General features: G+C 55.0%; 1 protein-coding gene across 4 annotated transcripts; it reads right to left on the bottom strand.

Moving 5' to 3' along the window:
- Positions 1 to 467: 467 nt before the first annotated feature.
- GRAMD1A (GRAM domain containing 1A) lies at positions 468 to 25,597 on the bottom strand. 4 transcript variants are annotated; one of them, XM_061387953.1, is made up of 20 exons: positions 25,510 to 25,597; positions 24,405 to 24,725; positions 15,424 to 15,634; positions 15,315 to 15,335; positions 14,751 to 14,835; positions 14,510 to 14,613; positions 14,333 to 14,428; positions 13,503 to 13,583; positions 10,071 to 10,183; positions 9,745 to 9,895; positions 9,025 to 9,223; positions 7,427 to 7,570; positions 5,786 to 5,904; positions 5,552 to 5,694; positions 4,894 to 4,997; positions 4,635 to 4,808; positions 4,447 to 4,534; positions 3,068 to 3,175; positions 2,863 to 2,983; positions 468 to 914 (listed from the first exon to the last, which is right to left on the bottom strand). In XM_061387953.1, exons 2-20 carry the CDS (start codon positions 24,674 to 24,676, stop codon positions 822 to 824), a joined length of 2,427 nt encoding a protein of 808 aa, XP_061243937.1. In that variant the 5' UTR covers positions 24,677 to 24,725; positions 25,510 to 25,597; the 3' UTR covers positions 468 to 821. The 4 variants fall into 4 exon arrangements, with proteins under 4 accessions (XP_061243937.1, XP_061243940.1, XP_061243938.1 ...); XM_061387956.1 differs by lacking the exons at positions 24,405 to 24,725; positions 25,510 to 25,597 and adding an exon at positions 20,846 to 20,942; XM_061387954.1 differs by lacking the exons at positions 24,405 to 24,725; positions 25,510 to 25,597 and adding an exon at positions 20,133 to 20,280.
- Positions 25,598 to 27,067: the final 1,470 nt, after the last annotated feature.

Genomic DNA, 27,067 nt, shown 5'->3' with positions numbered 1-27,067 from the left:
CTGATGCAGCTAAAGTTCGCGAAAACTCACTTCTAACAATCCTAAAAGACCGGTGCTATTGTTTTTCTTGGCCACTCTGTGAGGCATGCAGAATCTTTGTTCCCTGACCTGGGCTCCAACCTGCACCCTCTGCAGTGGAAGCATGGAGTCTTAGCCACTGGACCACCAGCTAAGTCCCTGACTGGTGCTATTCTTATGCTCATTGCACAGAAGAAACTGAAGCTCAGAGAGGTTGAACTGCTCCGGGCGACATGCCTGCCAAGTATCAGAGGTAGGATAGAGCCAGGCCACTAGTTTGTCCTTGGAGCCCCCACCCTGGATCCTGATGGTGCAAAGCTGCTTAGGAATCCCAGGTCACGTCGGTGTCTGTGGCCCCAGAAAATGAATCGTATGCCCCTCCTACCGCGGCGGGATCAAGTGTAACAGGAGGCTCTCACCACTCCCAGGGCCCTGCAAGGACAATCACAGCCATTTCCAACCTTTTATTGGGGCTGTCAGCCCCAAATAAATATAATACATTAAACCCAGAGCTGAAGGAATTGTGTACCCCAGGAGGCACCCCACAACCCCAGACGGGCACAATAAGTTAGTGGGGGGCCTGCCAAAGGCTGGGCCAGCTCCCTGGCAGGGCAGGCAACGGCAGCTGGACTCGCACACGCTGGTCTAAAGTGCATCTCGGTTCTGTGGTCCCCGTGTCTGTGTGGCCCCTGGCCAGGCCACCGGGAGGGTTGGGCGGGAGGCTCCCGGTGCTCACACTGTGCCAGCAGTGGCCACCGAGCCTCTGTGTCTATCTGTCCGTTTAGGAGGATGGCCGTGTGTCCTCAGGAGAAGCTGTCGTCAGGCTGTGGCTGGGAGTCGAAGGGAGGGTCTGAGACGGTGATGCCTTGATGTAGCTTCTCCAGTGAGAACTTCATCTGCGGGGAGAGGTGGGCAGAGTCGGGGGTAAGTGCTGGTAGGGGTGATACACCCCCACCATCCTGCAGCTGAGGAACTGGGCAAGGTGCAGAGAGGCCAAGGTCAGCCTGTGCTGAGAGAGGAGCCTTTCCGCATCCAGTCTGACTTCTCACAGGCAGAGAGCGAGATGGTTGGATGGTATCACCGACTCAATGGACATGAGTTTGAGCAAACTCCGGGAGATAATGAAGGACAGGGAAGCCTGGCCTGCTGCAGTCCATGGGGTAGCAAAGAGTTGGAAATGACTGAGCGACTGAACAACAAACAACAACCAAAGCAGCATGTGGAAGGGGCCCAGACGGCCTGGGTTCAAGCCATTTTATGGGGTAACCTTGGGCAAGTCCCTTAACCATCCCGGGTCCCTCAGCTGAGACACTAGTCAGTAATATTCCTACATCATAGGATTACTTCAGGGATCTCCCGGGTGTATGCCTAGGACCCGGCACACAGAGTGCTGGGTGCCTGTTAGCGAGTCTTACTCCCCGCCATGCGACCTTGGGAATGTCTCTGTTCCTGTCTGTTACATGGCAGGGGGTGGGAGGCGTGGAGTGGTAACAAAAGCATCCCCCTCGAAGGTTGGCCATGAGAAACAAATCAGTTGGTCATTTTAGCTCTTAGAACTGTCTGGCTCAATCAGCATCTGCTGTTAGTTACTTTGTGTAGTCAATTCCATGCCCTTGGCAGAAGAATATAATCAGAACTGAATTCAGGATGGGAAGGCCCTGACCTCCTATCTCTGAGTGATGGCACACCAGCCTCGATGATCCCTCCTCCCTGTCCTGCACAGCCCTTCCCCTTCCTCCTAGCATGATTTCAGGGTGCAATGAGGCCCCTAAAGGTGGACCTCAGCATTACGGTTCAGAGTGACCAGAAAGGACTTTTAGCATCACCCAGCAACGTGGGCTATGATGCCCTTGGGCACCCAGTCAAGGCCAGATGCTCCCCAGCGCCTGGCACCTGTGCTGACGCACCACCACCTTTACTGAACACCTGCTTTGCAGGATCCCACTTATAACAGCAAACATAGGCGAGATGTTTACGTGAGCTGGACGCTACTCACAGGCTAACTCCTTTCTAGTTAAAACTATTTTCTGGCCACACTCCACAGCATGTGGGGCCTTAGTTCCCTGACCAGGGATCGGACCCACAGCCCCTGCAGTGGAAGCTTGGAGTCTTAACCATTGGACCGCCAGGGAAGTCCTGGATGCTAACTCCTTCAATCCTCCTGGCAGCCTTTGGAGTAACACTGATTATCATCCCATTCACAGAGGAGGAAGCCAAGGCCCCAGCAGTGAAGTCATTGGCACAAGGTCACAGGTCAGAATTTGAACCTGGCTGTCTGAATAGACACTGCCAGCAAACTACAGCGGGTGTCTGGGGCAACCCCTCCTGGAAGTGAGATCCCTGACTTTTGGAGAACCTCTTTCCCACCCTCACATGATCCCTTAGTCACCTTACAGGCAGGAAGGGGTTCAGGGACCAAGCTGTGTCTACCCCTGGCTTCTGTGCCTGGTTGGGGGATGGGCACGTGACCCAGTAGCCAGTGAGAATGAGCTCCTTCCTTTGGCTGCTACCTTGGAGGTGCAGGTACCATCTCGGTCCACCTGGGATGCCCCCGAAACAAAGCCAGGCCTGGGGGTGGGCAGAGTCAACAGAAGGTAAGAGAGACTGATTCTTATTACTGTTGGGCGGCTGGATCCAGCCATGCCTGAAGTCAAGACATCCTGGACTTCTTCCCCAGGATGAGAAGCAATAAATTCTATCTTCCATCTCGCTGATTTCTCTAGCAACCCTGGGAGGTGAGGACTATGAATGGCTTCCTCATTTAACACAGGAGGAAAGTGAGGCCCGGATGCATTATGCTGCATCTCGGGACATGACTGCAGGACCCCGCAGCCCACGCCGCACCTCGTCCAGGAGCTCCACGGAAGCCCGCAGGATCTGCCTCCACTTGTGCACCTCGACGCTGTGGAACTGCTTCTGCAGGGCCAGGATCTCCGCCCACTCCGTGGCCGTCTGGGGGAACTTACTGTGGGGAAGACAGGGCCCACGTTGGGTCTTGGCCTCCCCCACACCTCCCCAAGCTCCCAACCCCCTGGGGCTACCCACTCACCCCTTGGCCAGGGCCAGACTGTGCCAGGACTCAAAAGTGTGAGCTGTCCTCTCCAGGGACCAGAGGCGGTAAAAGAGGAGGACGTTGAGGGCAATGAGGACGATGAGGCTGGGGAGACGAGGTCAGAGGTCAGGATACCAACGCTTCCACAAGTGGTGGGCACCCACTTGACCATGCCTTGAAGGGGCACCATGACTAGCCCTCTTTCCAGAGGAGGGAACCAAGACTCAGACAGGGGGAGCGACGTGCCTGGGATCACACAAGCCAAAGCCAGGGTTCAAACCCAGGCTAGCCTGATGCCTGAGCCCTTAACTGCTGCTCCGGTCACCTTGCTGGGGGAGCCGGGGCCATGGAGTAAGAAGGGGTTGCAGCTAGGGGCCGAGACACAGGGGAAGGGAGGGCAGGACGCAGGATCCTACCTCACACAGATCCTGAGAAGGCAGAGAGAGGGGGAGACAAAGAGATGAGAGCTGCCCAGCCTGTCCTGGCCACACCTTGACCCCCAACCCCAGCAGCCCCAAGCTGAGCACGCCACACAGCCCCTCATGGACTGCTGTTACTGGCCAACTGAGGCCCAGAGGCTGAGCACGAGGCCGATCTCTCACTGGCCATGATCTGGCAGGAGCATGGATCTCATTTCCATTTCCTCAGAGTGCCCTGCTCCCAGCCCAGGCCTCTGTACATGTGGGACCCCCCTACCAGGCCAGGATACTCCCAGGCGAGGCCTGTGTGCAGGTGGGTCCCCCAGCCCAGGCCTCTGTGAAGGTGGGTCCTTCAGCCTAAACCCACTGTGGGTGGGGGGTGGTCTCAGCTCAGAGTCCTCTGCTTTCCCAGGATGCCTTCCCCAATGACCCACTGGCTGGCCTGGAGGAAGCCTTCCCCCGCCTCCCAAGGCTTCCCTGTCAGCCTCGCCCATTCCCTCCATCACAACCTCATCCCTCTGATCTGGTGCCAGACCTGTCTCGCCCCAGGACTACTGGTCACTACTGTGTCCCTCGTGTCACACAGCTCAGGGCTGAGCACAGAAAACCTGAAACCTCCATGCATAAACCTCTCCTGGCTTACCGAACTCCACCTCTCCTGGGAGCCTGCTCCTCCAGCTCCCTGGGCGAGGCCACACCCCCTCTGACCACTCCCCCAGAACCCCAGGGTTTCCATCTCCCTGCGGGGACTACCCCTCCATGACAGACTGAGCCATACAAGCTGAGGAGCCCTCCTGGGCGCATCCCAAACATCGCCTCCTTAACCCTTGCTGTGGGGTGAGCCCATGCTCCCATGTAAGCAGAGGCCCAGACAGGCCAAGCACTGGCCCAGGGTTGCACAGCCAGGGTGCAGATCCAGGCCTGTCTGATCCCCCCAAGCCCGGCCCCCTTACTCACACAATGCTGATGAGAACCAGGGCGCTGGGGGTGCCTGCCCCGGGGCCCTGGTCCATAGACGGTTCCGAGAAGCGGGAGCTGAGGGAGCCTGTGGGGGAGCAACTCCAAGTCAGAAGGACTCATCTCTACTCACCCCAGCCAGGCCCCCAGCTCCTCCCCAGCCCCCCACCAGGCCTGACAGAACCCACCCGAGGTGTGCATGCCAGTCCGGGCACAGGGGTCAGGGTCCGGGTGTGGGGTCCCATCACCGTGAGCCCTCCAGCTCAGAGGCCGCTTCCGCCGGCGCAGGCCAGACAGCAAGCCCCGCGTGTCCTTCCCGCCTTCCTCCAGGGACAGCTTCTCGGCCTTGGCGAGTTCTCGCTCTGTGGACACAGGAGAGGGCTCTGCACGGCTGCCCCAGCCTGGCCCTGACCCCGGCTGCGGCCTGCCCGGGTCCCTGCCCCCTACCCAGGTGGTGGAAGTAATCTTCGATGCCACTCCATGAGTTCTTCTCAATGAGGGACTTCACGAGGCTCCAGGGCTGCTTCCGGTAGCGGATCTCGGAGGACACCCTGGGGAACAGAGCCAGGGGAGGGGGTCAGGAGCTGACTGCAGCCTTGCTGTCCCATTCCCCAGGGGGTGCGTGCCCTCTTCTAATTCAGAGAGGGCCCTGTGTCACCCACACACAAAACAGACATCCCCCACAAGGGTTCCCTGTGATCCCCACACAACACCCCACTTAGCCTGCAGCCCCTTCTCTGTCCACACCCGTGACTGTGGCAGATCTTCAGTGCTACCCCAGCATTGCCCACCCAGACTGCCATCCTAGCCCGCACCTCACCCTTGAACCCCTTCCACCCTGCGGCTGTGTCCACCCCCACGTGGGGTGGACATGTCCCAAGCTGAGTACCTGGTCTTCTCCCAAGCCCTCCCCGCCTTCCCCTCCTGGTCAGTGGTGACTCCGCCCTTCTGGTGGCTCAGGTCAACCACCTCGGGGTGTTCCTGACTTCTGCTCATCTGTCAGGGTGGCAACCAGCATTCTGCGGATGACTCGAGACAGGGAGAATGTGGCAGGGGGCCCTGGGACCACCCGGCTGTCAGGTGGCAGGGCCAGGGTGCGGCTTACCGGAGGCGGGCCTTGTTCCGGGCGAGGCCCAGGATGCAGTAGCGGTGGGCAGTGTAGAAGTAGTCTTGGTAAGGGATGCCCTGCGTCAGCACCTCGGAGTCTACCACACACCCTCCCGCCTGGGGGCCACGCCGGAACAGCGTCTGCGGGGTCAAAGGGGGAGCCAGGAGTCAGCGCCATCCTCCCTACCCCGACCCTCGGCCCCCCACCCACCGGAAATCCTGCCTGGCTCACCTGTGTCTCCACCACAGAGGCGCTCTTGGGCCCCAGCGGGTTGCTGATGGGAATGGTGTAGGTCAGCACTCGGCGCTGGTGGCATTTGCTGTCCCCACTCCAGGGGCTCAAGGTCACGTCTGGGGGATGGAGGAGCAGAATGAAGACACCATTCTCCAGTCCTCTGCCCTCGGGCAGTAGGAGACCCAGCCTTTTGGGGAAGGTTCCAGTTCTCTGGAGACTGGCTCCTAAACCCGCACCTCCTCCCTGCCCCCACCCCGGTGTCTGCCCCATCTTCCTTCTAGATGCCTGAAACTTTAGATGCTGATGACCCTTGGAGCCAGGACCTCTCTCCTGCCCATACTTCTCAGCCCTCCTGGGCCTCTGCATCCACTCTGCAGCCCTGTCTCCATGCTACCAGTCCTGGTTTCTCCCCTGAGCCTGAGACCTAGGGTCCTGCGACCTCTTGAAAACATCCCCTGGAAGTCCTCAGGACCCCGCACAGCCACTGGCCTCTCCAACCCCTGAAACATGCCCATCTTCGCTGGGCCCCACCGTCCTTCAGGCTCCCTGCAGAGCCTCGGGCCTCATCCTGGACACTATCTATTCACTGACTGTCTGAGCACTGTCCTCGTTCATCCCATCTTTGCCATTCCAGGGCACCTCTCCAGCCTCCCCCTGAGGTTCTGGCCTCCATCTCCAGCTCTGGTCCAGGGGGAGCTTCTAACAGCCAAGGCTGACTCTGTCCCGCCCTACAACACTTTATGACTCCCCAGTACTGCTGGACAGAGTCTGAGCTTCAGTCTGATGTGCCACTCTCTCCAGAATATAAGCATAGTTTGGCGGGGATTCGAGAGCTCCCAACCTAAGGCACAGTCTTACCCATTCTGCAGAGGACGCTGCATGGTTCGTTTTCATCAATCAAGAAAAGACACAGGCCTCTCCCCTACTTGAACCTCTTTCGTAGCCTCCTGAGCTCCCTGCTGGTCTCCTGGTCAGCCCTTCTGCCTCCCCTGGTGCTGTGGCTTGCCCCCTCCACACCTGGCCTTGGGGGCTCAACCCCAAGGGCCTTCTCCCAGTGCCTGCCTCCAGCTTCAGGACCTTTGCAGGCACCCTGCTGGCCTCCCTGGACTTCCTCTCTCCTACCCCCTCCCATTTCCCTAGGAAAGTTCCTCCTTCAGGCCTTAGTTTCAATTCACATCCTTCCAGCACCCTTTCCTGATACCCCCTAGATCACAGCCACCCCTCTGATACACATGCTTATCTGTGTCAGTATCTCTTCACTGCTGTTCCCACGGGACTCAAGTTCATCTGTCCTGGGCTCTGCACTGGCCTGACAGAGCAGTCTTTAATTCATATTTATTAAATGGCTTCCTATCTGCTCCTGTTCTAGGCACTTCCCCAGTACTGACTCATTTAGTTCTCACGAGAACCTGACAAGGCAGGTAGCATCACACCCGCCCCACACGGAAGAAACTGAGGCACAGAGGAGGTCTGCCCCTGGCCCAAGGCCACTCAGCTCGTAGGAGGTTCTCTGTCTCACAATCGCTGCTTTTCACTCCCTGACCCACCGCACCCAATTTGCATGGCGGTTCCTGCCGGTCTCCTGGCCTGCTTCTCCCCGCGCCCTCCCCTTGTACCCCAGCCACCTCAGCCCCTGACCTGTGAACTTGCACTGCTGCAGGAAGTCCTGCAGGAAGGGCGAGTCTGAGAAGAGCATCTGCTGGAGCCGCTCAGCACCCACGTGGAAGACGGAGTTGATGAGGAGACGGCCGGAGAGGTCAGGCAGCAGGGCCGCCAGGTCGGCTGGGCGACAGAGAAGGACAGTGCATGGGGCTGCTTGTGTTCCTCGGGTTCCCTCGGCAGGGGGGGCACACCTCCCCACTCCCAGGCTTTGTGGGGTGGTTGGGCAGCCCTGTCCTCCTGGACCAGAGTGGACACTGACATGGAGCGACTCCGCTCCCTCCACCACGGGATGGCTTTAGGGTGGGCGTGCGCCCCCAGCCAGACAATCAGAGCCATCACTGTGCGCTGAAGGTGGAGCACACACCTAGACCTACATGCTTGCAGTCCCAGTGACGACAGGGGTGGACCTGTCATAAGCCCACCCTCCAGCTCATAACCTTGAGTCTTTGGCCATGGTGATTGGTTCAGGGTGTGTGCATGTGGGCATGCACAAGTGTGTGTAATCCAGGCCAAGCCATCAGCCACAGTTATGGGACTCGGGTGGGGGTGTGTGTGCACGCATACATGTGTGTCCCAGACCAGCCACAGTGATTGGTTCAGGGTGTGTGTATGTGTGCATATATGTGAACTAGGCCAGGCCACTAGCCACAGTGGTGGGCTCAGGGGTAGGCCAGCTCTCCAATCAGAAACAACCCTAGAGCTTGGTGCAATCACTGGGAAAAGCTGGCTTTCTTTCCACTAGGCTTATCTGGGGCAGGGCTGGAGCTCTTTCTGCCCCCATAAGAGTAGAAGCTACCTGAGAAGGAAGCTGGCATGGAGAAAATGGAAATGCTGCTGCCGCCAATGGAAATAAGCCAACACTTATGGACTGGCCCAAGCATTCTACATGTATTAAGCCATTTAATACATAATAGCTTATGTATAGGAGAAGGCAATGGCACCCCACTCCAGTACTCTTGCCTGGAAAATCCCATGGATGGAGGAGCCTGGTAGGCTGCAGTCCATGGGGTTGCGAAGAGTCAGTCACGACTGAGTGACTTCACTTTCACTTTTCACTTTCATGCATTGGAGAAGGAAATGGCAACCCACTCCAGTGTTCTTGCCTGGAGAATCCCAGGGACGGGGGAGCCTGGTGGGCTGCTGTCTCTGGGGTCGCACAGAGTCGGACACGACTGAAGCGACTTAGCAGCAGCAGCAGCAGCTTATGTATAACAGTTGTCTCTTCATGACAACCCTATGAAGTAGGCATTATTACTGTCAACCCATTTTTCAGATAAGGAAAATGAGGCTCAGAGGTTGAATAATTGGCCCACGTCACACAGCTGGGAAGTGGCATGGCCAGGATTTGAGCCCCAGCCATCTATGGGGCTCTATCTATGCTCCTATTCACCTTGCCAAGCTGCCTTCAAAGCAGAGCGAGATACGGACAGATTTCTAACAAGAACACGTGAATGCCTTATCTGCCTGTGCTGTGGATTTTTCAGTCCTGTGAGCCAGCAACTCCCTTGGTCAGCCCGTCTGAGTAAAGTCTGTCTCGTGTAGCCGAAGCAAACGAGTTGGGCCACCTGCCTCACCTTCCTCCCCCGTGGACGAGGAGGAGTTACTTGTGTCTGTCAACAGCTCCTCACTGGGCAGCAGATCCAAGGGACCCAGGGAGGTGGGCCCGTCAGGTGGGGTGGGCTCTGCGCTCGGGGGTTCAGCCACCGGGGTCACTGTCTGGCTGGAGGAGGCATCTGGCTGGCTGTCTGTCTGCTCCTCCTTGTCCTCCTCTGCCTGTAGAGAAAAGCTTAATCCAAGCTTGTCCCTTGGGTGCCCACATCCACCAGAAGGCTTCAAGACTGTAGGAAAACCAACGCTGGGGAGGTTGTGTGTTCCGCTCATAGCTGAGTGGCGAGAGGCGCTGGGGCCACCCGGAGGAGGCCTCCTCTCAGCTTCTCAGTCAGGCGTGTCTTGGATGCCTGGGTCATAAGCTTTCTTATGCCTGTCCTGTCCACGCCTCATCTGACTGCACCCACCTCGTCCATCCATCCATCCATCCATTTCTCTCTTGGCTCTTCTGTCTCTCCCCCTTTCCATCTATCTACCTGTCCCACCCCTGTCTCTCTCTTTGCCTACCTGTGCTTGTTTTCCACACCCATCTTCCCAGCTCCATCCCGTTCCTCCATCCATTCGCTCACTCATCCCTCCAGCCACCTCTTCTCTGTCCATTCCCTGCTGGTGCCCTCAATCTGTGAGTCCGTTCATCTCCCCAGCCCCACCCAGCACCCTCCTCTCTCCTCTACCCTCCTGCTCACCCCATGGTCTGCATCACTGCTGGCCCGGGACAGGTTGGGGGTGATGCGGCCACGGCGTGAACCTGCGGGGCTTGGCTCCTGGCTGTGGTCAGCTGCCCCCGAGGGGGTGATGTCGCTCAGGGCAATTACATCGCCCACATCCTTGGGGCTCCTGCAAAGAAAGAGAGGGAGTGAGACCACTGTGATCTTTGAGATTCCACACACCCTCCTGGTCTCCCAAACTTTTGTACACCCATCTTGGTCCACCCAGGATTCCAGGAGCTATAGACACAGTCCCTTGTGTCTTCTCCCAACCCCCCGGAACCAGCCACCAACCATCGACTCACCCTAGGCCATTCAGCTGTAAGGGGCAGACATAGTCCTCGTCCTCGCTGGTGAGGCCCAGCTCTGAGCCGTAGCACTGATGCACCAGGTGCCAGAGCTCGCGGGGACTCAGCGTCTGGATGGGCACGACATTGGGTTGGCCTCTACCTTAGAGTCAGAGCCCTTCACTGGCCTCAGCTTCAGCAGTTCCCCCGGTGTCCACAAGGGGGAGCATGACTTCCCATAGCAGACATCTCTCAACCCACTGGGTAGGGAGCCAGTGTACTGGGGAATTTTCCCTTAGGTCCTCACAATACTTTCACAGCTACAGGTTAAACTTCCCAGTTTTATAGAGGAGAATAAGAGGCCCAGAGCGGAGAAGTTATGCTTGAGGTCAACTCTGAAGTTCAAACCCAGCCAGACTCCAGAGCCAATGCTCCCACCCACCGTGCAGTCATGCTCCCAACTATCAATACTTCTCCCAGGCATCCTCAGGAGGTACCCACGGCTAGAGTGGCTAGATGAGACTGATGAGATAGTAATAGTAATAATAGTAGCAGCAGCAGCAACTGACATTCACTGAGTTGTTACCATATGCCAGGCATTCTTCTAACTTTTATGTGTGCCAACTTAATAAGTCTTCAAAACAATTCTGTCAAGTAGGTGCTAATATTATCATCATTTTAAGATAATGACAATAAGGCACAAAGGTGCGTGTGTGTGTGTGTGTGCTCAGTCGTGTAACTCTTTGCCACCCCATGGATTGTAGCCCACCAGGCTCCTCTGTCCATGGGATTCTCCAGGCAAGAAAACTGGAGTGGGCTGCCATTTCCAACTCCAGGGGATCTTCCTGACCCACGGATTGAACCCACATCTCTTTCATCTCCTACACTGGTGGGTGGGTCCTTTAGCACTGGCGCCACCTGGGAAGCCCCACAGAGGTGGCATAACATCATTTAATTAGAAAGTGGAGGTACTGAGGTGATCCCAGAGTGTTGGTTCAGCCCTGGAGCTAACCATTGGACTGCACTACCTCCCAAGAGCTGATGTGATGGAGCACTTATTCTGGGGCCAGCTCAGGTGCTACAAGGAAGGAATGGTCCCCATCTGATGGATGGGGTTCAGTGACTTGCACTCAGTGATAGGGCTGAACTCCACCCCCAGCAGTCTGGCTGCCCTCAGCCTCCCTGAAGACTTTGATGCTGCCTTGTCCCTCCCTCAGGCTCCTGTTTCAGGACTCTTGCCCCTGAGGATGGCCACAGCTGCAGCCCCCTTGGAGGACAGGATGTGAGTAAGCCCTGCTAGAGGAGTGTGTTTGGGCCTTCTGAGGTGCTGCATGCCAGCAGTAGCAGACCCCAACATCTATCCACCCTTCCTTCCTGCCAGCAGGACCCTGATATGTCTGAGGTGAAAATCTTCCCCAGCCCCAGCGAATTAAAACTGGCTCATACCAATTCATTTTTTCATTTGCCATATAACCCATATAACTCTGCAACCACAGGTGATCATGTGACCAAGTTTTAGCCAAAGAAATGTAAGGAAAAGTTTGCTGAAAGAGGCTTTCCCTTCCTGATAAAGGAATGCCCACTTTCCATCCATCCCTTTCTTCCTTCACGTTTGGGATAGTTAAGTGAGGGCACGACATCTGGAGCTGTAGCAGCCATACTGCAACCATGAGGCAATAAGCATGTGGACAAAAAACATCAACAGCAGGATGATGGTGTGAAATAATGGATAAGAGTTTGGATCCTGAATGATGCAGGCAGCCCCCAACCACTCCCCTCTCCCAGGATTGCCTACCTCCATACCTCTTGTTACATGGGTATCAGTGTGATTAAGTGGACTCCAGAACCTGACTACAATGGGTCAGAACCCCACTCAGCCACAGAAAAGCATATGTGACCATGGGCAAGGCTTTCCCTCTGTGCCTCCTTGGTGGAATAAAGATAACCATATTGCCTCAAAGGGTGGCTGTGATGATTAAGTAAGTTAATTCATGGAAAGCTCAGAACAGTTCCTGGCACACAGTAGCTCTGTTAGGTGTTAGCTATCCTTATTACTACCTGAAGTACTTCAGCATCTGTTTGCTTAAACCATTGTCTGCTTGGGTTTTTAGCTGATTGCTGCCAAATTCATGCTACATAAACCCATTCAACCATAATGGTCATTCCAGGACAGCCCACTCAAAGCTGGCCCATAATAGACTACCAGAATGTGATAAGTAAAGGTCTGAAATCCCTTATTCAAAATCTTTGGGGGTAAAACTTGATTCAAAATTAAGAAATTTGGGGATATAAGAAACATTTTACAGTGCCTATACTGTAATACCCCAAATATCTGTATTATATTAGTATCCAGAGGTTCTCAAAGTGTGGTCCAATTTCTGGGTGTCCCCTAGACCCTTTTAGGGAATGCATGAGGGAAAAATTATTTCCATTAAGTATGGTAAGTGTTAGTAGCATAAGATATTAGATATTACTTGCCTTTTTCACTTTTACTCTTTTATGACTATACAGTTGGGTTTTCCCAGAGACTGTGATATTATCATTGTTCTGGTAGCTAATCCAAGTGTATTTGTGTATCTTATGTTTAAAAAGCTCCCAGTTTCAATTTCTAAACCAGTTTATATTGTCAGATATACTGCACTTAAACAAAACCTCCTTGGAGTCTGTAATTAAAGAGCGTAAAAGATTCCTGAAACTCTGGTTTGAGAATCACTGGTATATTCTATACTGGTTACTATAATTTTATGTTGAATCACAGTTATATTTAAGATTGACCCCAGTCATACACATAAATATTTTGTGGCCCATTAATTGAGATAAATACAGACCTGTGTTATATAAGAAGCACACAGGATTTTTTAAGTTTAAATTAATTCAAACTGAAATTAAATTAAAAATACAGTTCCTCAGTCACACTAGCCAAGAGTTCAACGGGCACGTGTTGTCAATGGCTGCCATATCAGACAGCATAGCACCAAGTTCTGTTAGATGGTGCTGACAGGGATTGTAAATCTCCATGTTAGCTCAAGTCAGGTTTTGTTGCCAAACATACCCCAAGTCTCCCCATTTTCAGAGCTTTTTTTCTTTTTGGCTATGCAGCATATGGGATCTTAGTTCCCTGACCAGGGATTGAACCCACGTTCCCTGCATTAGAAGCTCAGAGTCTTAACCACTGGACTGCCAAAAAAGTCCCTTCAGAGCACTTCTGATTCACTGGTGGTTACTAAGGGGCCGTGGGTATGCATTTCTTGTGGGTGGGCTATGACACTGGAGCCCGCGGAGGCCCTCTGGGCAGTGGGGGGTGGCCTATGGAGAAGCTACAGGTACGTTGGACCTGCTGCCCATGAGAAGAGCTGGAGGGGTTCCCCGAGTCCTAGCATCCCTGGCTCCATGGTCCCCTCTCCCCAGCCCGACCTCTAACCCCCTTGTCCAGGACTCGCCCAGGCCTACCTTTTCAAGCAGCGCGTTCTGCCAGAGGCGGAAGATGAGGAGGAAGCAGCGATCTCGGGCCCCAAAGGAGGTGAAGAAATGCTGCAGGAGGGAGAGAAGTATGAACGGTGGGGGAGACACCAGGCCAGAGGAAGGGGGAAGCTCTACCTGTGCACACACTGTGTTCCTGGCTCCCCAGCCCGAGGTAGCTATTCAGTCATCCCCTCACTCACCCAACAGAATGTCAGTTCTGTGGCCAGTCCAGCAATGGTCAACTCTGGAGTCCCAGTGATGAGGAGATGACATTAACCCTGCCCCGGGACTTACAGTCCAGGGCAGGAGACAGGGTCAGCCTAGAGTGGCTAGGCTGCTCGGGGGAAGCCCAGGGCACATACCCAGTCTCTGACGCCCACTTAGGAGTGGCTAACAGATCCCCTTTTAGCCAAGAAAACACAAAGAGAAGTCTGCTGTGAAGCTTTCCCTCCCTATTTCTTTCTCCTGTCTGGGCCACTGGTGTGAGGCAGCCATCTTGGACCATGAGGCAACAATCACGATAGAGCATCAGGGAAGGCTTCCTGGCAGAAAAGGCCTCTGAGCTGATAGAATTTGTCTATTAAGACTATCCCTGAGCAGCTGTGTGAGGGGAGACTGCAGGGCCTGAGTCAGGGGCATGTGCAGGGGTCCAGGCTAGAGATGATGGGAGCCCAGGCTGGGGCTGGAGAGTAAAGAGAACGAGTATTCCCTGTGAGAAGTTGGGTGCAAAGTGAACAGGGCTCTGGGTGGCGGGGAGGAGAGAGGAGTCAGTGAAGATCGGGGACCCGGGACCCCTGTTCACCTCTTCTCTTGCTCACCTTCTCGTTCTCCGTGCAGATCTGGATGGCATTGGGGATCAGCTTGGCCGTCTTTTCCTTCTTCAGACACGTCACTTCCTTCAACTGGATGGAGATCTGAGAACAAAAGGTGGGTCAGAAGGGGCCAGGCCACTGCCCGCCCTGGGGCCCCTCCTCGTCCGGGCTGGGTCGGCTCACGGTTGTCTCCCAGCGGAAGATGTTGCTGTAGAAGCAGATCCAGTTCTCGGAGAGATAGAGGCGGCCCTGGAGGAGGATCTCGCGCTGCAAGGCACAGGAGTAATCTGAGGCGGCCAAGAGGAGAGACGGGCAGACACCCGAGTCACAAGCTGGCCTGGCCGGGCTGGCGCACGCGGGGAGGGTCAGGAGGGCAGAGCTGGGGGCTCAGGGTCTGGCTGGGGGCGGTGGGGGGACGACTCACCCACAATGAGGCGTTCTGCTTCAGGGAGTTTGCTGAACAGTTTCCGGAAGTCCTCGTTCCGCTGTTTGTATGTGGGGCTCAGCATCTGGGGGACGTTTGGGAGGTAAGAACCGGGATGGATTTTCACACCCCTAAAATTCTGCCCCCCAAAGCTCCCAGCACCCCTCAGTCTCAGCCCAGGACAGCCTCTCTGAGGCTTCAGTGTCTAGCTCACTTCTGGCTCCCACTGCCCATAACACAAAAGTAACCATGATGAGAGCCATTTACTGATTGCTACAGAAGCCAGGCGCTGTGTCCGGTACCCACCGGCATCACTGACTCTCAGGGAGCGTTCCCTTCAGTCTAGTAAGGTGGGTACTGTTTCTCAAGGACAGAGCAGCCCAGAGAGGTTAAGCAACTCACTCAAGGTCACAGAGCATGTAAGTAGCAGCCTGGGATGAGACCACCCCCCAGGTCTCCTGACCCCAGCGCCCACTCTCTGACAGTGGCAGCCAGCGGCCCCTGGGCCCAGTACCTGTCCCCCTCCCTCATCCCTCTGGCAAGGCCCCCTGCCCAGTTACTTACACTGTACCAGCTCTGCATCTTCTGCAAGAGAAAGGAAAGGAGTCAGAAAAAGCCCCTGAATCCCCCTGCCCTCCCACCCTGCCCTCACCCCACCTGAGCCGGCACCAACCTTGCTGTTGCGGATGAAGTTCCGGCTGCCCAGGCTCTGGGTGCTGGGTGTCCCAGGCACCCCACCCTTCTCTGAGGAGCTATCCGACCCCTTCTCCACCATGGTGCCCGGTTCTGGCTCAGGCGGGGGTCGGCTTGTGGGCAAGAGCTGCAGGCGCTTACGGAGGGATGGAGAGCTGCTTGGCGTGCTCCGGCCAGAGTGGGGGGTTGTGCTGGGGGGAGAGGAAGAGGGTTCTTATGAGGGGAGGTAGGCTGGGGGATGGCGATGGGCCTGTATGGGGGGTCCCGCTTCAGCCCACTGATTCTCACCCACCCACCCTGTTCCACCTCTTCGCAGAATGATCCAGAGCAGGCCCCCCAGCTCCCTGTCCTTGGTGAGTTCATCTATAACCCAGGGGTAAGAAACACATGTCATCTTCTTGTTTGGAGGGTTAAACAAGTCCATACGCGTAAAGGGCTTCTAACACAGCCTGGCACAAAGTGAGCTCTTAGTCACGCCTGTGTCGTTTTTCAAACTAACATATTCATTCATTCATATAATAAATATTTATTGAACAAATACTTTCCACTCAGTTGCCTGAGCTAAAAACCTAAGCTGCTTCTTCTTTCCTACTTACTCTTCATTTTTAATCTGTTAGCAGGTTCCCCTGCTCCAGCTCTAAGATCTATTTCCATTGTTTTTATGTTGCCTACTTCCTCCTGCACCAGGACCCTGGCCCAGCCTCCAGGCTCTCCGTCCTGGACATCTCAGCAGCCTCCTCCCCAGTCAGGTCAGGGCCCTCCTGTCTAAGCTCTCCCCACCGCTGCACTTTACTCCAGGCGAAGGCAAGGTCCTCAGCCCATCCCCTGCTCAGGGCTCACTTCTCTAAGACACCTCCCCTCGCCTCTCCATGTAAAGCACATTCCTCCTCCCAAGCCCCTTCCCTCTCCACCATTCTCATCACTTCTCCTGCACTTCTGTATTTTCTTGTTTCAAATCCTCCCACACCGGCAAGTGCACTTCACAGGGGGAGGGGGTTTCGTCCCCAGGTGCACCCCCCTGCCTAGGAGGCCTGGCATACAGCGGGTGCTCCGCAAGCTTCTGTCCTGGTGGACTGAATCACTCACTGAATGAGTGATTCAGTCCACCTACCCCCACCTACCCCACCCCCAAACTTGGATTCCACCAAGTGTATGACTTGCCCAACCCTTGGCAGCCTGAGACCCCTGCAGATCTCAGCTGGGGCCCTGCGTTGTGTGACCTTGGGCAAGTGTCTTTCTGGGCCTCGGTTTCTTCTCGAGTATAATGGGACTAGTAGCAACATCCACCTCACAGGGTTGTCTGGAGGAGGACATATATACATAAAGCCCACCACTTGGAAGGCACCTTTATTAAGAACTGTCAGACTGAAATGGAGCACACAGCCCTGCTGTCACGAAGCCAGCCCATTTGCTGCCAAAGTGCTATGTTAACTCCAACAGGTACTGCACAAACACCTCAGCCTAACCCAACTGACCCCAACCCCAACCATTCACTCTCTGAGTGCACACCGAGCCCCTGCCCTGCACCAGGCACTGGGGACACAGAAGGGGGCAAGACAGATGTACCACCTGCCCGCAGGGACCTGGCATTCTGACTAGGGAACAGGGATGATCAATAAGAGAACAGGTAAATGAGGATGATGACCTCAGACACTGGTCAGTGCTACCAAGCAGCGCTGCTCAGAGGAAGTGCCCAGAAGTGGTTAGAAATGCAGAGTCCGGGACCCACTGCAGACCTCCTGAATCAGGAAGTGGGGGCGGGGCCCAGGAGACTCTAATGCAAGTTCAAGTTAGAGGACCCCAGAGATAAAGGAGGACTAAGTTGGTGGGGGCAGGGTGGTGTTCAGGGCACACTTGAGCTGAGCCCCAAGGACAAGGATCTGGCAAAAGGCTGGGGAAGGCTGTTTTAGGGGCAGGAACAGTGAGTTCTGGAACAGGACTGAGCTTGGCAAGGCTAAGGAGGAGTGAGGTGGCCAGGAGGTGCTGGGGAAGGAGGATGGGAGGTCCCAGGCCTACCCACAGGCCCTGTGGGCCCTGGGCAGGAGTCTGGGCTTCACCCTGAGAGCCCTTATGGGCTGGGGGAAGGGTTTGAAGGAGGGGTGATCACATTCCCCTCTTGCCTCATCTTCCTGCCTCTCCAGCCTGAAATGATCCCCTGGAGAAGAAAATGGCTATCCACTCCAGTATTCTTGCCTGGAGAATCCCATGGACAGAGGAGCCTGGTGGGCTAGAGTCCACGGGGTTGCAAGGAGTCAGACATGACTGAAGTGACTGAGCTCAAGACCTCCACCCCTCCTATACTCCTGCAGCCACAGGTCTGCGGAGGGTTCCTGCAGACAGGTCCAGCACATGCAGCCAGGGCACGGCCTGCACCCCCAGATCTTGCTCTCGGCAGTACAAAGAGGAAGTGCTGACAACCATGCGGCTGCCCCACCAGGCAGGCTGCAGCAGTGGAGTGGAGGGGCCTTGCCATGGTGACAAGGCTGGAGGGACTTGGACGAGAATGGGGTTCTGTCACTGCAGACACCTCACCTCCTGCCTCCTGGGCCTAAATGAGCCAACAGCTCCCTCTGGGCAGAGTGGGGCAGAGGCATCTTGTGCACAGGTGTGCACAAAACGGACCCTCCGCGTGGGTCACACATAGCCAGGGTCCCAGGCAAACCACAGTTCCCCACAGTTGTAAGACGTCTCCCCCACCCCTCACCCCTACACACCCAGCAGTAACATCACAGGTATATTACAGTCACACACAATGCCCCAGAAGTCACACACACACCTGCATGCAAGACAAAGACACGAAGCTGCAGAGGGTGACAGAAACAGAAAAGTCCCAGGTACGTTCATATATACAGCTCCAGGGAAGTTTTTGGAGGAGACTTGAAAGTAACATTTCCACAGTGACAGAGATGGCCACACAGTGAAAGAACAGTCCCAGAGGCCCCCAGCTAACACAGGCACCACCCAGGTAAATTAAGTCCAGGCTCAGCTCAGTTTTCATGGCACTCCCCATCAGGAGCGGAAGACAGAGCGAAGACCTGCTCTTACGTGGCACGAGATGGACGTGGCAAATGCTGTTGCAAATGCTGTTGCCGAGTGACTGAGAGTCCTACACACACACAGCCGTGAAGGACTCAGGAACAGCGCAGCCCCGGACGGCTGTGGACACACCTCGACCACACAGTGGCCAGGGACTGAATTTGAAATCATGCGTGGGACACGTCTTATACACAGGAGAACTTTCATAATAATGTCAGCTATTATTATTGCTCCAGATTGTCAAGGGTACACCCAAGGTCTCGAGAGGGAGGGTCCCAGGCTCACTAAGAGCCACAAGGGGTCTCTCTCTCGTATTCTTCACACACCCTTCACACACACAAAGCCCCAGAGGGTCCCAGCTGCTCACATGCAAGCCAGGGGCATACAACAATGTCATAAAGGGACACACACCGGAACTGTCCCACAAAGATGGAATCAGACGTAGATTTAAGGTACAGCCCCAGAGGGTTTCACTCATACTCACCAAGGCCGGGGCCAGACAATAATGTCACACATGGACACACTGGTGACTTATATTTGCACACTATGCTAATAGGTACAGAGGTAAATTACAAGCACACACAGAGGTGAAAGGTCACAGCAGCAAACAAAGAGCCCCTGACACACGCACACACACACTACAAAGTCACAACTGAACACACAGGCAATTTACAGTGACACTTGGAGCCACAGATGGAATCCAAGATAATAAATTCACACACACAGGCACACGGCCAAGGAGGACCACAGCTGTTGCTGCACACTAGGAGGCTTAGACACATGTACACATACTCCAGAGTCACAACTAGACACGCGGATGTCTGATGGAATGAGGTACAGTACACACACACAACCATGGGAAGTCACAGCCACACACACAAAGCCCCAGACACACACTACGATCCCAATCAGACACACACACGGAGCTTACAATACCACATGAAGCCACACACACACACAGAGCCAAAGAGGATCACAGCTGCTTGCACACCAGGAACACAGATACGCATACACGTCCAAGACACCTATAATGCATAATCTAGAATACTCTGGGCCCAGACAGGGACTACTAGGTCAATTCCGTGCTCAGGACCCCAGAGGATCTGAGACACGCGGTCGGCCGGCCACGTAGAAGACCCTATCCGAGCAACCTCGAGACTTCAGACAGACCAGAACAGAGGGGGCTCAGACCTGGAGAGGCTGCTCCCGGGCCTGCCCCGGACTCACGGGCCTGGGAGCCTGGTCGGCGGGGGCTCGTCTCCGCCCAGCCTTGATAGCAGGCCTGAAGACCCGGGTCAGCCTCGCGCCCACTCCTCATCTCCCAAGCAGCTGCAAAGGAGGCCGGGGGCGCTCCCGGCAGGCCGCGCTCCTAGCACGATGAGCCCCGGACCCCGAGCCAAAGCTCCGCCAGGCTGGCGCATCGCGTCCGGGCAGTGCCGAGCAGACCCGGGGGGCTACCCTGCCGTCAGCGCCCCACCCCCGAGTGCACCCCTGGGCCCCCGAGGCTTCCCTCCCCTCCCCTCCGGCCGACCCCTGTGCCCAAGCTCCTGGACTTCGGCTGCGATCGCGCCACGCCGGGCCGAGCCCGTGGAGCCCCCGCCCCAGCGACCCCTCAGTACCTCCCCGCGCCCCCGCCCCCGCCGCGGTCCTCACTCGAACATGGATGCGGCGCGGCGGGCGCGCCCAGCCGCAGGGCAGGGCCGGGCCGGGTTGGGCTGGGCCGTGCGGCGTTGGGCGTCCACGCCGGTCAGCCGCCTCTCCTTCTTTGGCTGCCGTACCCCCGACCCCCGCCCCAACCCCGCCGCCCTCTGCCCGCACAAAAGGCCGGGGCCGCGGGACGCCGCCGCGGCGTCAGCTCCGCTTTCCTGCCTCCGCCCCGCGCGTCACGGCACCGCCCCCCGCCCGCGGGAGGGGGCGAGAAGGGAGGGATCGGCCCTGCCGGGGACTAGTGGCCTGGAGGGATCGGCCCTGGCGGGGAGGGGCGGCTGGGCCTCGAGGCAGAGACTCAGATCCCCGGAGGGAGAAAGGTACCGGAGGGGAGGCGGGAAAGCAGGAGGTGAGAACTAGAGGGAGACCCGGGGGGTGGGGGGGTGGGGGTGCTGGTCAGAGGCGAGGGAAGGACGGCGGGGACCGAGCGAGACCCCAGGGAGGAATCCGATGCTGGAGGGAGAATTAGAGATGGAGCGACGCGGCGCAGGAGCAGGAGGAGCGAGACAGAGGTCAAGAGGGGCCGGCGGGGTCGTCAGGGCCCGGAGAGAGCAAGAAGAGGGGCGAAGAGAAACAGAGAGACGGAGGATCTAAGGAGAGAGACAGAGAATTGGACCGGGGAGGGGGAAAGACCGAAACGGAAAAACACAGAGACGGACTCGATCAGAAACACAACTCCGCCGTGGTAGCCTGGGCACAGGCCGGATGCGCTCGCCTGGTACCCAGAGAGGGGTCCTCCGCTCCAATGAGGCCTCGGGCCCGGCGCTCTACGCACCCCTACTCCCTACCCGGGGCGGAAACTGAGAGAGGAGGCGGGGCTGGGGATGGGAGGGAAATTCGGGGAAACGGAGGTGTTGGGGCAGTGGGGACGCGGGGAACAGCAGCTGGCGGGAAGGAGGTGGGGCCCTAGGTCGCCTCCCTCTCAGCATCTCTGAGCGGCGTCTCTGGGGACCCCTTCCAGTGCCAGCCCCAGTCAGCCATGACGTCGAGCAAGTCAACCCAGTCCTGGGAACCCCACTAACTCTGTGATCAGGGTTTTCCCACAGGATGGGATTGGGAGCGAGGGAGGTGGGAGTGCTCCCCTTTTATAGAAGGGGAAGCCCCGGCCTCAAAGATGGGAAGTGAGTCGCCAAGGTCACTGTCGGTGGACGCAATCCTCCACTGATGCCCTAACCCACCTTTATCTCTGGAGCAGCTGCCCGGGTCTCTCGGTGTCCTGGACTCCTCCCCCGAGAACACAGATATGTGCACAGAACCTCACAGCTCCTGGCCACAGGCCCCCCAGCTCAAACTTGCTCCCCACCCCTCTCCAGGATGGGCTGTTCCTACCTCTTGAAAAAAACTCCATTCCCACGGCTCTTCCACACTTACACCCTTTCCCTCCTAAAACATCCACTGACTTCTCCATTTTGGTGGGTGTGTGCTCATTCAGTCCTGTCCAATTCTTTGCAACCCTGTGGACTGTAGCTGGACAGGCTCCTCTGTCCCTTGGATTCTCCAGGCAAGAACACTGGAATTGGTAGCCATTCCCTTCTCCAGGGGATCTTCCCGACCCAGGGATCGAACCCACGACTCTTGCATCTCCTGCATTGGCAGGTAGAGACTTTATCAATATCTCCGTCTGGGATGCCCATTTTGGTGGGTGGAATGCCCCAAATTTCAGCCTTTCTTGACCCCTCTCTTTCCCTCTAGTCTCTCAGCAAACCCAGTAGGCTCCTCCTACAAAATCTATCCAGTTTAAGCTCTTTTCCCTCACTGCCCCAACCCTGGCCCAGCCTCCATCCTCTCCCTCCTGGACATCCTCTCCCTCCTGGACCATCACACAGCCTCCTCCCTGGTCTCCCTGCTCCCTCCCAACCCCTACAGCCTGCTCCCCGCACACACACAGCCTGAAGGAGCCTGTCAGGTGGAAGCCCTCCAGTACAGAGTCTTCTGGCTGTACCTCAGTCCAGCTAAAAGCAAAGTTGCCGAAGACTCCACTCTTAACTTCTCTGGCTCCCTTTTGTTCACTGCCTCTAGCTTACCCAGCCTCCCTGCTGTTGCTCTGACTTCCCAGTTCCTGTTCCTGCCCCCAGGCCTTTGCACTCCCTTTCCCTCTGTAGGAAAGCTCAGTTCTTGGACAACTGCCTCTCAAGGTCAGATCTCAGGGTCAGATCCCAGTGAGGCCCTCCTCCCATCTCCCTCTGTCTCACTGTTCTCTTTCTTTGTATTTCTCTTGGCCTGTTTCTTCTTTTGAAATACTTAAAAAATTTTAATTAGGGAATGTTTATTTCAAACAAGAAAAATACAAGAGTTATCTTGGTCCCCACCAAGCATATATAATAGATGTGGATATTTTACCATTTTTGTACATTTTTCTATCCTTTTTCTGCATCAAGATGCATCCACTAACAATATATCCTGTTCAAAATCTTTTAAAAAGATACACAATTAGGCTCCTACTATCATTTTGCAACCTGTTTTTCTTCATCATCTTTATTTCTGAGATTTCTCCACATTAACACACAGAGCCCTACTTCATAAACTTTTAACTCTTATCCAAATGTTCTTTGTTGGAAAAAGCCACAATGGACATTTCTGTTAAAGGCCAATGTAGTTCTTTCCTCCTACAGCCTTCAACCTCCTTGTTCCTGTCTCCTTGTGCCAGAGGTAGTGTTTCTTTGTAGAAGTTTTGTTTAAACTTTTTTTTTTGCCCATGAGCTGCAACAGGAAATACTTTTTATATTGGTCTCCAAGTACACAATTAGAAATAGAATAGGCCCTCATATCTGCAGGTTCCACGTCCATGGATTCAACCAATCAAAGATCAGAATTTTTTTTTAATTCTGGGAGGAATACACTTGAAACTAAGACAACATTGTAAATTAACTATACTTCAGTTTTTAAAAACTGGATAGATAATATTATATTAATTTCAGGTGTACAGCATAATAATTTTTGTATAAAAATTTCCAGAATAGGAAAGCAATAAATTAGGAGTCTAAGATTTCCCTGGCAGTCCAGTTAGGACCCAGCGCTTTCACTGCTGGTACTGGGTTCAGTCCTTGGTTGAGGAACCGAGATGTCGAAAGCCCTGTGGCTTAGCCAAAAAGAAAAAAGATAAATGGCAAGGATGTACTATATAGCACAAGAAGCTATATTCAACATCTTAAGATAAATAACCTGTAGTAGAAAATAATCTGAAAAAGAATAGATATATATATGTATGTATAATTGAATCACTTTGTTGTACACCTGAAACTAACACAACATTATAAATCAACTGTGCTTCAATTAAAAAAACTTTTTTCAGAAAACAAACTTGAGTTTGCTTCCTGGCAACTGTTTACATTGTATTGGGAACTTCCCTGGTGGCTCAGACAGTAAAGAATCTGCCAACAAAGCAGGAGACACAAGAGACAGGGGTTCAATCCCTTTTTTGGGAAGATTCCCCTGGAGTAGGAAACGGCAGCCTACTCCAGAATTCTTGCCTGGAAAATTCTGTGGGCAGAGGAGCCTGGCGGGCTACAGGCCACATGGTCGGGGCCACACGGTCGCAAAGAGTTGGATACTACTGAAGCGACTGAGCACAGCACAGCACAGCACAGCACAGCACAGCACAGAAACCTGTAAGTAACCTAGAGGTATTCTCAACGGGAGAGTGTGAGTAGTTTAATATGCAAATACTACACCATTTTATGTAAGAGATTTGAGCATCTGCAGAGTTTATCCACAGGGGTCTTAGAATACTCCCATGGGTATGGAGGGTCTGCTATATATGTAATGTCACAAAATTGCTAGGAAACCACACTTGTTCACTGCCTGCTACACTGTGTTATTTTCTTATTCTTTTTCTGTTTGTTTTTTTTTAACACTGTGTTATGTTCAGTTCTCTTCTGATTCTATTTGGGGGAAAAAAGTGTTCACTGCGGTGTACTACATCGGTTTCATGGCCTTAAATGGGTCATGACCCAAAGTTTGAAAAACACCAGTTGGTGAGTATTTGCCTCTGGTCTTAGTAAGCAGTGCTCAGCTGAGCATAGCTGATTATCCCAACACATATTCCAGTTTTTATCTGCATATATTTTACAACTTCCAGTCAGGCCCCTGTGGGGCTAAAGCCACATTCTAACTGACCTTCAACCCCCAACCAGGACAGTGCCAGCCACAGGGAACCCACCCTCGAGCTTGAGTCCTGAGAGAGAGAACCCCTTTCCCATCCCACCTCCTAGGTCTGACCTGTCCTGGGGCAAACTCTTCCGGCCTGGGGTCCTCGGCAGCTGCAGGCGCTGGGCGGGTGGAGTGCAAGGGGGTGACTCCCCATTGCTGGCTGGTGTTATCTGAATGGTGGGCACCTCCAGGAGCTTCCAGCGCTTAGGGGCCGGGCCATGGACCCTGCCACCCTGTGCCTCCTGGCTCGGCTCCTTGGCTGGGGGCACCCGTGAGTCCTGGGCACAGACATCCTGGGTCAGCAAGGGTGTACAAGGCAGCAGGGGCAGAAACTCAGCCATGGGGATGGCTCTGCCACCCAGCCGGGGGTCTTGGACCGTGGTGTGGCCTCTGGGGGAGAAAGAAGAGGTGAAGGGGTGAAGGGGAGACTTCCCATGCAGACCCTGCCCCTCACCACCTCCCGTTGCCCAGTGGGAGGAGGGGTCAGCTGAGCTTCAGAGCATAGCATGGGGGTCAGAGAGATCTGGGTGGGATTCCCATCTCGGCCAACCTTGTGACCCTGGTTCCTCTTCTGGAAGCTGGAGGGCCTGATGGCGACCTCCGAGGGTGGCCGGGCAGTGTCAGGGAGCTCTGACAAGTGGAGGGCTAGCCCAGGGTCTGGCACACGGCAAGTGGTCAGTGAACTCTGTTCGTGCCCCTGGACTGGGGTTTATTTTTTTCTAGCGTGAATGCACTGCGGTTAAGCCCTGGGTTCTCTATACACCCGCCACCCCAGCTCCCTTCCCCATACACAGGGCCAGGAAGGAGCCAGGTCTGAGAGGGCCCCAGAGGCCCAGGGGCCTGAGTAACGGCTGATTAAGGCCAGGATTTCCCTTCTCTCTTTGCTCAGCAATTGCCCCTCCCAAGACAAACAAAGGGAGGGAACGAGGCCAGTTCCTGCTGTTATGATTGTGATACTGGAGGCCGCCGGGGTCTGGGGAGATGAGATTAGTGTCTGTCTGTTCTCACCGCAGGACACGGTGAGAGCTTCTTGGCACCCCACTGCTGAGGAGGTGGGGACAGGGAAGGATGACCCATGGGACCCAGAGAGGGTTTCCCCTGGTTTGGGAAGAACCTGAGCCTTACAGGCCAGCCTGGGACCCAGAGTCCTTCCCAGACACCCCAGTGCCCCTACCTTATGGCTTTCTCGTCCTGTCCTCACAGCGTGTGGTTAGGGCAGGTGACCAGGCCCTATTCTTTCCCCCGGGGCGTCCTGGCTGGGCCAGGGAGTCATGACCTTGTCAGTCGGAATAGAGTATCCGGCTGGAGTCAGATTCCCCTCTGGCCAACTGTTCCAGGGAGAAAGGGCTGAGTGGGGGTGGGGGTGTTCCGACCTCAGAGGAGGCCCTTCCCTCTTGACTCTGTTCTGGGGCTCTGCGGCTCCATTTTTCCTGTTGGCTGCAGCCAGTCACTGTAGCTTCTGTCCCCATTTCTCCCCCAGCACTGCTCCTCCAAGCCCAGACGTCACCCCCGGGCGGCCAGGTCTGATACTCTTCCCCATCCTCATCCTCCCGTCCTGCTCTTAGCTCCGGGAACCTTCGAGACTCCAATTCCTTCCTTCTGGTGGGTTCTCTTGGCACTCCAGGGCACCCCACTGACAGCTCCTTCTCACTCTGTGCACAGCTCTGTCTTCTCCACACGCTTGGTAAAAGCTGGCATTCCCCACAGCTTAGCTCTTTTTCAATTTTGTGACATGATGACTGACACACGCTGAAGGCTGTCTGGAGGCTAGTTGTGAGGTAGCAAGTTTTAACAGTAAAACGAACCCCTCAGAACCAGTTTGAGAGCCAGCATGTCACTGTGAGTCCTACCCTGCCTCCCTTCCAGAAGTCTCCATCACCCCTCATTTATCAGTTATTAGTCCCTCTTTTAATAGTTTATTTTTTAAATCAGATCGGCATGCATTCCTAACTATTATAATTTTAGCTTTACTCGATTTTGAGCTTATAAAATGGAACATTCTTTGTTCAGTCGCCAAATCGTGACTCTCTCGACCCCATGGACTGCAGCACGCCAGGCTTCCCTGTACCTCACCATCTCCTGGAGTTTGCTCAAGTTCAGGTCCATTTAATTGGTGATGCCATCCAACCATCTGCGTGTCATCTTCTATGACTAGCTTTTCTCCCTCAGCTTTATTTCTAAGATTCCTCCCAGGGAAGTAGGTAGGTATACTTCACCCATTTTTGCTGCTGCACAAGGGTCCCTTGTGGAATTAACACCACAATATATTTATCCAGTTTTCCTGTCCATAGACCCTGGGTTGTTTCCAGCTCTCTGCTCTAAGGAGCAGCTGAGCTGCCCCGAATGTTCCTGGATCTGCTTCTTGGGTATCTTGTGGGTAGCCAGCATCCCTCTGATTGCCTGGCCATCTGTGCCTCACCTGTGCGGCTCTGCCTCTAAATGCCCAGGCTGGTTCTGTGAATCTGCCTAACTCTGAATCTATGAGGTATTCCCTCAATTGCTTCATCTTTAAAGTAAGTCTTGATATGTGGTGAAGCAAGTCTTTCTATCTGGTCCTTCTACCAGCATTGGCTTGTCAGATTCCAAGGGGAAAAAATCAACAATGGGAGTTTAATTGTTATGCTCTAATGGAGGAGCCTGGTAGGCTACAGTCCATGGGGTCGCAGAGTCGGACACGACTGAGCAACTTCACTTTCCTGCACTGGAGAAGGAAGTGGCAACCCACTCCAGTA

This window comes from Bos javanicus, chromosome 18 (assembly GCF_032452875.1).
Source record: "Bos javanicus breed banteng chromosome 18, ARS-OSU_banteng_1.0, whole genome shotgun sequence".
Taxonomy (NCBI): domain Eukaryota; kingdom Metazoa; phylum Chordata; class Mammalia; order Artiodactyla; family Bovidae; genus Bos; species Bos javanicus.
Note: the sequence above shows the minus strand (reverse complement) of the source record. Positions and strands in the feature narration are given on the sequence as shown.

Coding starts and splice junctions, on each gene's coding strand:
- GRAMD1A (XM_061387953.1), bottom strand. CDS start 24,676: ATGGCTGAGTTTCTGCCCCTGCTGCCTTGTACACCCTTGCTGACCCAG. Junction 14,836..15,314: donor AGATGCAGAGCTGGTACAGT/GTAAGTAACTGG, acceptor AACGTCCCCCAG/ATGCTGAGCCCCACATACAA. Junction 14,429..14,509: donor TCTTCCGCTGGGAGACAACC/GTGAGCCGACCC, acceptor TTTTGTTCTCAG/ATCTCCATCCAGTTGAAGGA.